Source organism: Mastigoproctus giganteus, chromosome 6 (assembly GCF_048544385.1).
Source record: "Mastigoproctus giganteus isolate SK-2022 chromosome 6, ASM4854438v1, whole genome shotgun sequence".
NCBI lineage: Eukaryota > Metazoa > Arthropoda > Arachnida > Uropygi > Thelyphonidae > Mastigoproctus > Mastigoproctus giganteus.
Window position 1 is genome coordinate 213,307,980 of NC_143580.1, and position 14,209 is coordinate 213,322,188.

At 34.3% G+C, this 14,209-nt stretch overlaps 1 protein-coding gene across 8 annotated transcripts in view; it reads left to right on the forward strand.

Moving 5' to 3' along the window:
• The first annotated feature begins 1,245 nt into the window (after nt 1-1,245).
• Nucleotides 1,246-14,209, forward strand: part of Ufd4 (ubiquitin fusion-degradation 4-like) — a 729,475-nt gene continuing 716,511 nt past the window's right edge. For all 8 annotated transcript variants that reach the window (XM_090376711.1, XM_090376719.1, XM_090376714.1 and 5 more), the window contains exon 1: nt 1,246-2,020. In XM_090376711.1, the coding sequence (XP_090232837.1) occupies nt 1,881-2,020 (140 nt within the window). In that variant the 5' untranslated portion in view covers nt 1,246-1,880. The remainder of the gene's footprint in view (nt 2,021-14,209) is intronic.

Here is a 14,209-nt window from a genome sequence, read left to right on the forward strand (position 1 = left end):
TCCCTATTAGACTTAGAAAAGCAAAAATGTGGAGGGAAAGTAATAGTAGGAGTGGTAGAGAAAAAGAAACGGTGTAGAAGAATGAAAGGAACAGTAACTCCTTCAACTCACACCACTCAAAAACTCAAACTCCTCGAATAGGCAACGCTTCCCCATTGGAGAAGGCTGTTACTACCTATTCTTGGAAACTCCGGACATCATCAGGCTCCCCTGGTGCCGTTTCAGGGCTATTTGGCCCTTCTTCGGTAGGTAGGTAGGTAGGTAGGTACCCAAGTGAGCTATTTGGCGGTTATGTTTTCCCATCATTGGGTGGGCAATGATGGGAAAACAGTTATGAAGTATAACTCCATGATGTGAGAGATGCCTAATGGTGTATGATGTATTTAGACTATAAAGCGTTTAGGACCAAAGCCTCAAGCTATGGAAAAGTCTAGACTATGTATAAGTATAGTGCAAAAGCATCAATAATACATAGCCAAATCTGAATGAACAGAATATTAGCAAAGCGGCATCGTTGTATAACCTTTATGTGATTAAATTATAAGCAATTATTTTTTTTAATTAGTACCGAAAAACCGGTATTTTTTGTATCAATACCGATATTTCAATACCGGAAAAAATGACCGGGATCCCGGTATTGCAAGCCCTACTCATCCAGAATTGTTCGTCTAGAAAAGGGAGAGAAAAATAACGAAAAGGTTCAAGGTATAGGGCCACTGATTATCAGAGAAATTAAACGACTATGATAATTGGTGATAAAAGTAATGAAGAGAAAGGAGAAACAGAAGAATAAGAGAGATAGAAGAGGAATAAAAGAGTAAAGAAATGAAATAAATCAACATATGAAAATATTCAAAGTATGCAAAAAAAAACCAAACAATAAATATATATATTTATTGTATGAAGCAATTAATGATTTTTCATTACGATACTTGTATATTAGGGGAAAAACAAATTTCCCTCTTCCCCGATACAGTTGCTGTTTCCGCATTATGATTTATTTTGATTCATCATGTGATACAGTATTACAATTTTGATTAGTTTTGAGAAATACAGTGTATTTATTCATTCATGAATAATGCGAATTGTAAAATTTGCTTCCATTCCTTTTGTTATGGAAGGTTCTTGGCTTATTTCTTAGAGTAAATATATTTCAGAAATGGTCACCATGATGTTCCATTTAGCTTCGACATTGCATATAAGAAAGCGAGAAGCCATTTAATACACTCTCGTTATCATATGGCTATTTGGTAGGATACCCTCACTTGGTTGAGTTTAGGCTTACGTATTGAAAGAGGGGGTCTTATGCAGCTGTAGAGGAGGAGGATTGTAGAAAACTGTGATTTTTTGTTAATCATCACGAGATTCATTGTCATATTTATGAGAAATTAATCATTTTCATGTTGTCTATAGAAGTTTACCTCATTTTTTGTATATTTTCGTAATGGTGAAAGTCTAAACAAATATTACGAGAGATGTGATACGTACTATGTGATCTAGTAATGAAGTTGTTGGAGTGTAACAAGTAAAAGCTTTATTTTCCGTAAAAGTGATGTATACGTGTTTGTGTAGTACCTCGTCGATGACATTTTTTAACTTATTTAAGATAACAATTTACAGTATGACTTTTATATATTCTGAATGTGAGAATTATTGCTGATTACTGCTTTTATGCCAAGTAGTTTTCGGGCTGGCATACACTTGGATGCTATAAATGCATCAGTTTTCTAAGTATGACGGATATGTAATTTTTGCAGCAATTTGTGAATTACCTCTAGTTCCAAGCCAGCGAACAGCTATATAATGCAAGCTACTTTAGTGGTCTAATTTCTAATGTGACGAACTTTTTCTATCTTCGATTTCTGTAATCATTAATAAATATGGCGGAAGTTGACCCTGAGACTCTTTTAGAATGGTTAAACATGGGTCAAGGAGATGAGAGAGATATGCAGTTGATTGCTTTGGAACAACTTTGCATGCTACTTTTAATGTCTGATAATGTAGATAGATGTTTTGAAAGGTAAGTTTACATGCTTTTATTTTTCGATAGTGTAGTCATAGACAACCCAGTTTGTGTTTCTGTTTTGGTTATAAATAAAATTTTCCCCATTTGAATGATATTTTGAGGTGTTTTAGATGGTAATGGCATTCCGCAATTTTTTAATCCATGTGCTGTTACTAATCTTGTGCCTTCGTGTTCTTCGATATCTGACGCTACTTTTTTTTTTTTTTTTTTGGTTTCCCTAAACCTAGTTGGCATGATGACAATCTGGAATACCCGATTTCGTCAACACCTGATGCTAATTCTGAATTAAGGAAAATTTGTGACTGTTAGTGGTCCATTAATGATACAATTTAGCACTTGAATTAAGCACATGCTCTTAAGCATGCAAATATTTAAGATTTAATGAGTGTAATGACTATTTCAGGAAGCTCATGCTTCCTGAAATAGTCATCACACTATTTCATGCCATATATATCTTGAATGGCCACAGTTGTGAAAATCATTTATTCCAGATTATAGGAAACTAAACTTATTTATTTACCAAAGTTATACATGATAATGACATAGTTATTAATACTGAATCCATCTTCACTGGTAACTACTCATCCAAAAACTAACTACAGGAATCTCTCATTAATTATGAAATCTATATATTGTGCGTGAATTTTATACTCTAGTAAGGTTAAATTGATGCAGTTAATAATTCTGATAACCTTATCATATAGGTACGATCAGTTATACATAATCTATGGGATATACATTTAGGTTATGAATACCACATGTAAACAAAAGGGCAGTTGATATTTTTAATTTCAGATGTGTAATTGTTTTCAAATGTCAAAATGTAAATCTTCATGTTTTGTCAATTTCTGCATTCTCCCTCTGTCTTTTCATCCCTTTTAAAGATGACAAAATTTTGCCTGCTGTCTGGTTCCGCTATTGATTTCTGGTCAGGCTGTATTCTTTGCATTATGGTATTTCAGCAACATCCATCGATCTGTATCTAATTTTATTATTTTTTAAGCTTGGAAGGAAAAACAGGTAATCTCAGCTCTGTTAAAATTGTTGAAGACTTAATTTTATGTCAGTGGTCAGTTGTTTTGGTTACTATCCTTTTTATTATTGGAGAGAACTTTTAGTTTTTCATTTCACTTATGAATTAAAATAATATTACTATATGGTTTACTTCAGGGTAGTTCCTTGTCTGCATTTATATTTTTTGTGATTTTATTTCCTTTCTTTCAGTCAAACCAAAAGTTTTTTTCTTGTGGCAATGAAATCTGTTTTTATTTGACTTCATTGAGCAAAAAAAGGAATTCAAAATGAAATCAAATTTTACTGGATACGTCATGTTTGTTAATTACTTTTCACCTCTGTATATTTTTGCCGTCTAATTATTATTATTTTTCTACTTTACAAGTTATTAGATTACTGAAGGGTAATACTATTTTTATACTTATATATCTTGCCCTTTTTTTTTTTTTTTTTTTTTTGCTTTATTGGCTTTTACATTCCACCCTGTTTGCAGAATCAGCTATTGGAATATCAATGCAAAATACACAAACACATGTATAAAAAGCATTAATGTGTATTATTGATGAACTAATGACATTATTCTTATTTCATGCTTTTAATTTCAGTAGTCTACACTCTGATATTTTATGCTTTTATACAAATTCTAATTCATATTTATCTATGAGAGCCCAGATGATATGGAGTATTAAGCCAGCTCTCTTGCAAAAATATGAATATTCAGCTACCAATACTAATATAAAATGTTTTTATTCATTCATATGAACATTACTCCTTAGAGACTTTGAATGGATTAATGTTTAACCTTGTATATTCGTATGTATATATATTTAAGTATATATACATTTCTGTTAACCTTATTCAGTTTTAGTCAGTTATTTAATACAGCTTCAGTGTATACATACACACAGGGTGTTTCATAACATGGTCAAGATTTATTCACTTGCAAATTCACCAAATTTCTGTGAAATTTGACAATATGTATGTTTTGAGGGCGCCTCCGTAGCCGGGTGGGAAGGAGCAGCAGTGCGTAGAACACGCTTCTTGATTAGACCGGGGTTCGAATCCGTCACCACCAAATACGGAGGATGCGGAAAGGTCAGGGAATGACCACCGCATATTCCCAGAGCAATATGGCCTTAGTTGCTAATGCTCCTAAAAACCAAATAACAAAACAAACAAAAAACATGTATATTTTGTAATAGCATTACCATATTGCATCATACATCACTAATAAGCACTTGTGTGGCTCTCATTATGTCATGTGACATCATAAACTTTACTATAAATACAGTGAATATGCCATGAGCCCAGTATTCTGCTGTTGCAATGGCTTAGTTTTCACAATTAACACCATGTAGGAAAATTATTGCTGCTGCATTGAATGCAGAGGTATATTCTATGCATGATATAGCTAAAAGGATTTACTGTAATCAGTCAGAGTACAATGTTTATTATGAAAATTATCAAAAACTGGCACTCTAAACAGAAAGAAAGGAAGTGGACATCCACAAATATCTTCTGCAGTGCAGGACATATTTCTGGTCTGTCTGTGTGCTGTCTGAAACAGAAGATCCCTGTCAACAAATCTCAAATCAACATGGAAGGAGGATACAGGAGTAAAGGCAAGTACTGCTACAGTATGTAGACTTCTCTTTTCTCATCGGGATTATTAGCATGTCACCCAATGGAAAAAACCACTTTTGATGCAAAAAAAGAAAGCCCATCATCTGAAGTGGGCAAAAAGAGCATGCTAATTGGTCTGACGATCAGCGGAAATGTTTTATTTTCTATGATGAATTAGAACTCAACATGAATGGTTCGGATAGCCAGCAGACTGTTAGACAAAGGAGAGTGAATTTCATCCCAACTGTATTGTCTCCGCAGTGAAGCATTCTGCATCTCAAATGATACAAGGTTTTGTTTCAGAGGAGTTAGTTGTCTTGAATTCGTCAAGGAATGCTGAGGTGTACAAGGACCTTCTTGAGACAAAATCACTTCCCACAATTAAAGATCACCATGGGGATGTTGCCAGTTGCATTTTTCAGGATGTCTCTGCTCATGTCATAGAGCGAAAACCATAAGTATAACTTTGCAACAGTGTAACGTTTCATAAAAGTACAATGACATGGCCTGGGAATAGTCCAGACCTCAATCTAGTTGAAAATCGTTGGAACAAAATGGGTGTTTCAGTAATGCAAAATAAACCAGAACAATTGGTACCATTAGATTTCCCAGGAATACATTCAGAACCATATCCAGTTGATGCCATGACGATGCACAGCAGTCATCAAAGCATGGCAATGAAATATTAGTGTACATTTTGTTGTTTTTTTTTTTGTTATAAAACTACTTATCATCCTAGTAGGAGCAAAGTAATAAAAAAAAAAAATCAGTTTTCAAAGTATTTTTGTTATTATATGAACCATAAGTAACATGCTGTTGTTTTGGAGAAAAGTACTTATTGCATTGTATAAGGCATAAAAGTAAATTTTTTGGCTTTATAATTAATTAATAGTTTAATATGTGTATTGTTATTACATATGTTCTTTCAGCTATTTCTAAAAGATTAGCTACCATTATAAGGACAAACAACCTGAAAAATGAGATGATGCAGTTTTTTTGAGCACCACTGTATGACGTCAATTATTTTTTTCATCCATTTCCTTTGTTACTGCATCATGGATTTTAGAAACAGATGTAATGTACATAATGTTTCTTTATTTTGAAAAACTTTTTCTTCAAAAACGACATGCCTGCCTGAGAAAAATAGTATAAAAATTTACTTCAGCAGAATGATGAACAAATTTGTTCCAAATCTAAATGCTACCTATGAAATTTTGTTCAAGTTCAAGATCATTATGTTCATATTATCAAGGAAGAAATGACTTCAAGTTGGCCTAATGATGATAAAGCTTGCTTGAATCATTTTTTTAGACAGTTATAAATTACATATGACTATCGAAAAACTTACTTTAGTATTTGAAGCAGTTTTTCCAACATTAGTTAAGAGTTTAAGTGGAATGGGTCACTTTTCCTTGCATTCAAACTGTGTATCAGGTGATATATGATGATAAAGCTTGCTTGAATCATTTTTTTAGACAGTTATAAATTACATATGACTATCGAAAAACTTACTTTAGTATTTGAAGCAGTTTTTCCAACATTAGTTAAGAGTTTAAGTGGAATGGGTCACTTTTCCTTGCATTCAAACTGTGTATCAGGTTTAGTGCTTTTGAAGTGACTTTTGCTATAGATTTAATATGGTTTCAAAAAGTATGAATCTGAAGGAAAATTTGATTTTTTTTTCATATAAAGATTATAATTGTCAAAGATTCAAACTGATGCATCGAGCCATTTATAGTACTTGTAAATATCAAACAAACATAAATGAATTTCTTCAAAAAAAGGTTTTATCTGCCATATTTAATAAGTTTCTGAAAGCTTTATCAGCAATGTGCAAGCCGCATTGCTGGGGTTGGAGGAATTCATTACAACTCTGGCGTATAATATATACTCTTAATAGCAAATAACAGTTTTTAGTAAACCTTTGCATGATCATGTGTGAGGTATCACTTTGCCCTATTAACAAAGTCTGCTAAATGCTGCATGGGAAATTATGATCAGTGGCCCAAGAGGATATCCTGCATACAGACTTGCTCACTATTTAGGATTTTTTTTTTTTTTTTTTTATTTAATGTAACTATATTTCACTTACAGGTTTAGTATTTTTTATGCCCCAATCCTGGTGACAGTGTTTCTTAGTTTAATTACTTTGCCAAGTTTTGTGTGCCAGACTGTTGGATAGTTTTATTGCCATCGGGAAATATGCTGCTCTGGCGAGTTCCCCATTCCAGTTTTTTTACAACCCCCCAGTGTAATTTCAACTCTTCAGAAGCACTGGTTATTTATTTATTTAGCATATGGTACAATACAACACATCACAATCAGTAAAAAAGGATCACAACTGTATGTCTACATTATCAATATATTCAATTAAGGCTGGTGTCAGTAGAAAGAAATCTCTTGAGAAATCTCTGTAGGCCCTCAAGACACATTCTGCTTAGGGTAGCAGAGGTGAGTTTGAAGGACTTCAAAGAATGGATGTTTATTCATATTTTGAGAATGACATTTTGGAAAATTACTATCATTATTTAGATGCACATTGAAGGTAAAAAATTAAAGTATTATGATCATTCTTTTTTTGAAGAGCTCTTTTATTTTTTAAATAAAAGTAAGAATAAAAGTAATTTGAAATAAAGGCAGTTGTCTACTTTGTAATGCTATTCTTTATTTTATTGTTCATCATCATCATTCTACTCTTCTGTTTAGCATGGGTTGAGACCCTGTTTGGATACTGAGACACTGACAACCTCCATTGTTGTCAGTGTCTTGAATCTCGTTTGTTGATAGCTCTGAAAGCCTGTGTTCTCCTTTAGTCATTGGAGTCATTCTCTTTTGGGTCTTCCTGGTGGTTTTATCTCCAATTCTTCCTGTCAATACTACATTTGGGAGCTGTTGTTTCATCTGATTCATATGTCCACCTTCACTGAAGTTGTTTTTTGTAGATTAGTTCTATTATGCTGCATTCAAAATTTAGATCTTTTCTTTCTTGTTCATTAGTTTTGTGTTCTTTCCAATTTGTTTTATTAATTTTCCTTAGGCATTTCATTTCAAATGCCATTATCTTTTGCCTTTCTTTCTTATTTATTCTCCATGCCTCTGATCCATAAGTTGCTATGGATATAATGACCATTTCATATAGTTTGATTTTTAGACTATTTGAGATTTTGTGCCTCTTCCATAAGTTTTTGAGTCTGTTCATATTTGTCCATTCGATGTTCAGTCTGTGATTAATTTGGTCAATATTACTTAAGTTTCCAGTTAAAGAGTCCAGGTATACAAATTTTTGTACTTGTTATATGTGTTGGTTTTGGATGTTTATATCTTCTGTGGTCCTTGCGATTTGCATTACTTTGGTTTTATTTATATTGATATTTATTCCATAATTGTTGCTTATGTTAAAATTCCTTTGAGTTGTTCTTTGGTTTCTGTTAATATCACAACATCATCTGCATATTTTATGTGGTTTATATTTTTACCATTTATTATTGTTCCTCTTTTTTTCTTCAGTTGATTTCTTTAGTTCATCTAGGTAGATATTAAATAGATATGGGGATAAAGGGCCTCCCTGCATAACTCCTTTCTCTATTTCAAATTTCTCTGTTTTAAGTTTTTGAATTTTATAATTGCTTTTGTATTTTTGTATTAATTATTTACAAACGTGAATATTTCTTGATCCAGTAGCATTTTTTGTAGTTGTTTCATTAAATATTCTCTGTTTACAGAATCAAATGCCTGCTTAAAATCAATGAAGCACAGATGAAGCGGTTTCTTCCGATTCCAATATTTTTCTGCAGTAATGTTTAGCAGGAATATTTGTTCTATTGTTGATCTGTCTTTTCTAAATCCTGCTTGTTCTTCCCCTATTGTTTCTTCATATATTTTAAGTATCCTGTTTTGTAAGATCCTTATGAATATTTTATGTATATGGTTTAAAAGGGTAATGGGTCTATAATTTTCTATATCTTTTTTTATGTATAGGTAATATTATTCCACTTTTCCAGTATTCTGGTATATCCTCTGTAAATAGAATTAAATTAAATTTCATCAATGTCTATCTGGTAATGGTTGAGATCCATAGGATTTAAGGCAAATAATGGAGTTGGCTTGCCATTCCTCTGCTGCATATTCCACAATTTAAATGGAACCAGTATTTTGGAAGATTGGCAGACTTCCACTGTGGCTGAAGACAGATCCTCCATCTTTGCCTGTAACCCAGTCAGGGGCCCATCCCAGTTTAAAAAACACTGGGCTTGGCTGGCCCTGGCTGACAGTACCTGTCAGCCAGGGCCAGCCGAGCCCAGTGTTTTTTAAATGAGGTATGCTCCTCCTCCTTTCTCATCAGGCTTGGGACCGGTAATGGCAGAGTTTTTATTGTTAGTTTCTTAAAAATATTTTTTTCACAAGCCAGCATATTCAAATATTTTATGTTATAAGAAAAAAAAAAAAAAAAAAACTTTTCCACCTGATCTGTCTTTCCTTTCTAATAATTTGTCTAATTCTTCCTTAAATTTATTCAAAATTCCTGACTTCCACAAGTCAAGAATTTGAATAAATTTGACACTCTTTGTCTGAAAACCAATTTTCACAGATCTGTCCCACAACTATTCTTTTTATCAGTTTTGTCTCTTTATGTATGTTGTCTGCGAAAGAGTATAGATGCCATCAGCATTTAGTTTATGCAATTCATTTAAAGTCTTAAACACTACAATAAAATGTCTTCACAGGTTCCTAGTTTCCAGTTGTCGCAGTTTGCAGAATTGAAGTCTTTCATGTTAAACGTACCCTTCTGTGTCTTTGATTAACTGTTTTGCTCTTTTCTACACCCATTACATTAGATGTACATACTTCTCAACATGTTTGCTGCTTCCAGCTATATTTGCGAGGGTGTTTTCAATGTGCTGTAATTTTCAGAATGTTGAAAATCAACTCTGAAAAGTAAAAGTCTGGAAAATTATAGTTAAAAGCAAACTTTTACTTTTGGTTGTGCTGTTAATCAGGACACCCCAAAATTTTATAAAAGTTTATTCCATGTACAAACTAACCTTAGCATAATAAAAGAACAAATATTGCTACAAAAAGTACTGTGTTCAAACACCACATTGATATTGAGCAGTTGTCAATTTCCTGTGCTTCATAAAAAAAATACCCTGTTTTATAGGTGCCTATGAAAAGAGGGAAATAATTCATCTATAATTCTTCACCCATAGTTTAAATTAGAGGTGCCACCTTTTCAAAATCTGCCAACCCAGAGATGGTTTAGGGTGGGTGGGGGTATAGTGAAAAGCAATCGTGGAATTTTTTCACGTAAAATAATCTAAATTTTTTTTGTAATAACTGAAAAATTAATTTATTAAATGTTATTAGAAAAAAATCCATAGTTTAAAAAATTAGTGATACCTGATACAAGTATTAAATAGTTCATGAGTAGGGAATCACCTAGGGCTGGCTGAAGGGCTAATGTCAGGGAATAGTATAACATTTAATTAAAAAATACAATTTATTCACATTTTTTATATTGGTGTGTGTTTGTGTGGTCGGACCTCTATATAATGAAATCAATCATTCACTTGAAAAAATTCATTAAACAAATTTCATTATAAAATGTTTTCAACAGTGAAAAATATGGCAGTATTTTTCATTGTTGAAAAGGTTATTTTATAATGAAATAATTAAAATGAAATGAAAGGTGGGAATGAAGCAATTTTATGACATTTTAAAACAATTAATTTATTAATATATACATATTAAGAAATAACTACTTACACGGTGCACACAATATATTAATACACTTTTAAGCATTATTTCGTAAAATATTTCGTTATTTTTTGTTTGACACTGGATTTTACTGTACATTGTTCATAAAAATGTTTGCATTTGTTTAAACAGTCAAATATATTTTCTTCACACTGAATGCCTCAACCCAAAATTTCAAATGCTGCCAGTGTTTCATGCTTGGAAGATTTAATATTGCCCTCTTTTTCATCCAATTCATTATTGATATTGTCACTAGTTTGAATACTTTCCAAAATGTTGGAGTCACTCAGATATTCAGGTACTATGACATCATTATTAACTCCTAAAAATTCGTCAAGAACAGTTTCTCCCCTAATCAAACCTCTCACTTGGAGTTCTTCCCAAGATTACTCGATATCTTGTAGTAGTTCATCCCTTTCATTGCTGTTAATTGGCATTTTAGCAAAACCTGCTTTTGTGAAACAATTCTTATGTTGTTTCCTTCACATCTTGATTCCACACTTTTGCAAACTCTGATATGCACATCTGCAAATCTATAACAGAATCTATAGGTTGGTTGGTTGGTTTCTGTGCTCAGTATAATTTTTTTCGGATGTGCCTTTGGTGGTGCATTTTCAAATTCTTGATAATATTTTGGTCCATTGGCTGCAGTTTAGATGAGGTATTCAAAGGGAAGAAAACAAGCTTCACACTTGTAAGTTTCGAAATTACCAAGTTAAAGTGGGTAGGGCAGTTGCCGACAGTCATCATGATTTTTCTGTTTTCTTCCATCATCTTTCTATCGAAATTTAAAATCCTTTATTCAAAAATTTCACTTGTTATCCAAGATTTTTTTTGTTGTAGTTGCATAATGACTTTACTCCTTTGAAACATTGGGGTTGTTTTTTTTTTGCCTATTAAAAGCTTCAGTTTTTCATTACCAGCCATAAATGCACCAACCAAGACTAATTCTCTCCTTATTATTTTTACCACTTAAACATTTATCACCTTTGAAAGTCAGTGTCGTGTTCTGCACACATTTAGACCTGTTTCGTTATGTCTTTGGCTTTGTCCTCCATAATTTTTTTTTTTTTTTTAAAACCCTTTTACTCCACTTTCACCAGAAATACTTTGTCGAGTAAGCCAGGCACTTTTTAAATTTTTCCAGCAAACCAGAATTGGCTTGGAATGTTTTATGCCAGAAAAGATGCATACTCCATAGCCTTTTTTTTTTTTTTTTTTATTAATGGCCCTGATACAGGCATGTTTTGCTCTCGAATCAACTTCACCCACTTAAAAACAGCTTCGCCTGCATCTTCATACAGGCATAATTTCACATGCTTCTGACTGGGTCCTGTTTCCTCAATCGAAACACGGTTTTTCAGAATGGTTGTCACACTAATGGCAGGGATACCAAACTTTAAAGCAATTTCTTTACGGCCCAATCTACACTATTAAGCACTTGCATTTTTTCCATTACACTCGAGGATTTCCTCTTAGACATTGTGAGGTTATTTGCACTACAGCTAAAACAAAACTGATTTAAGGACTACTTGTACCCACCATATAAACAGAGACAGGTGAAATTTAGTCAGAGTATGGATGACTCATTTCTGCGAAACAACAGATGAATTTCCCAGGTAAAGGAAAATCAATCTCCTAATTCTCTAATAGGGTGCTTACAGTAGCATTAGCATTAGTAGAGGCATTTGATGCAAGAAAGCAAGCTTATGCAGCATCAGCCAAAAAAAAAAAAAAAAAAAAAAAAGTAACATAAATAAATAAAAATAACCATTTCCACTTCACCCCTCTGTTCGTTCGAAATACCTGTCCAGCTGAGCCTTAAACTTATTTAGGCTATCAACTTCCACGACAAGGGATGGAAGTCTGTTCCACCCACCAACCACCCGCTGGCTAAAGGCAAATTTCCGCAAATCTATCCTACATCTGTCTTTCCTCAATTTGAATTTATGCCCTCTCAGGTGATTTTTCTGAGCTAGAGGAAGAATCCCATCAGCATTGAGCATGCTCAAACCATTCAAGGCTTTGTACACCTCTATCAGATCACCCCGCTGGTGCCTAGTTTCCAGACACTGTAATTTGCAAAACTTAAGCCTTTCTTCGTAAGAGAACCCCTTTGTCCCATTCACCAATCTAGTTGCCCTTCTCTGTACTCGTTCCAGCAGCTCTACATCCTTCCTGAAATGAGGCCTCCAGGCCTGTATACAGTACTCTAGGTGTGGCCTGACCATTGCCTTATACAAGGGAATAATCACCTCCTTATCCCTGCTAGAAAAATTCCTATATATCATTGACAATACACCATGAGCTACTCTTGCAGCTCGTCTGCACTGCTCAGAGAACTTCATATCTGCCTGCACCACCACCCCCAGGTCCCTTTCATTCTCTACCACTGTCAGTGTAGTACCACAGAGTTGATACGTTGCTCTGGGGTTGCTGTTTCCCATATGTAGTACTTTACATTTGTCAATGTTAAACTTCATTTGCCACCTCGAAGCCCATCTGCTCAACCTTTCCAAATCCTGTTGCAGCAGCATAGTGTCAGTAGTGTCCTTGACAACCCTGCCAACCTTCGTATCGTCTGCAAACTTGGACATTAAGCCTGATATACCATCATCAATATCATTTATAAATACAGAAAACAATAAAGGCCCCAATACTGAACCCTGAGGGACTCCACTAATAACATTAGTCCACGATGAGCAGTGTCCATTGATTACCACTCTCTGTCTTCTCCCCCTCAACCACCCCTTTATCCATAGCAGCAACTTGCCTCCAATGCCACACTGCTCCAATTTGTGCAGCAGTCTTCCATGTGCAACAGTATCAAAAGCCTTTCTAAGATCCAAGTATATAATATCAAAGTTATTCCCTGCATCCAGTTCTTTTGTGACTGCATCATAGTATCCAATCAAATTGGTCAGGCAAGACTTCCCCTTAACAAAACCATGCTGTGTCCTAGCTATAACTGAAGTCTTGTCTAGATGATCCTGCAGTGCTTCTTTCACCAGTGCCTCCATTAATTTTCCGGGAACAGAAGTTAAACTCACAGGTCTATAATTACTTGTGTCAGCCTTTGATCCCCCTTTGTGAATTGGGGTCACATTTGCACATCTCCAGTCAATGGGTACCTCCCCTGAGTCCAAGGAAGCTCTCATAATTATGGCTAAGGGTTTGCTTACCTCCTTTGCTGCCTCCTTTAATATAACTGGATAGATCCCATCCACCCCAGGTGCCTTTCTTGTGTTTATCTTCAACAATTTCTCCTCCACTTTGCTCTCAGTTATTACAAGATTCTCTAGCTTACTGCTAGAGTTGAATACACCTCTGGCATTCCCCTCGCTGAATAACTCCTCATGTGTGAATGTCGATGCAAAATATTCATTTAGTTTGTTAGCTACCCGAGCAGGGTCATCAACAGTGGACCAATCTGATTCATCCCCTTCCTTCTAGAGTTTACATAAGTAAAGAACTCTTTGCTGTTTTTCTTCGCATCCCTTGCCAAGGATCTCTCGTAATCTGCCTTCGCCTGCCTAACCTCCTTTGTAACTTGGTTACAGATCAACTTGTATCTATCATAGGCGTCCGTGTCACGTGTTAATTTGTATGTATCCCATGCATTTTTCTTCTCTGCCATATGCCTCATTAGTTCATCTGACAACCATTTAGGCCTAAACCTTGAACAATATTTCTTAGTTGGTATGTAAAGCCTAGTAGCTTCCACGATAAGTTCTTTGAATGCTTCCCATTTTGAATTTGCTGTTGGCAATATCATCAGTTGATCCCACTGTA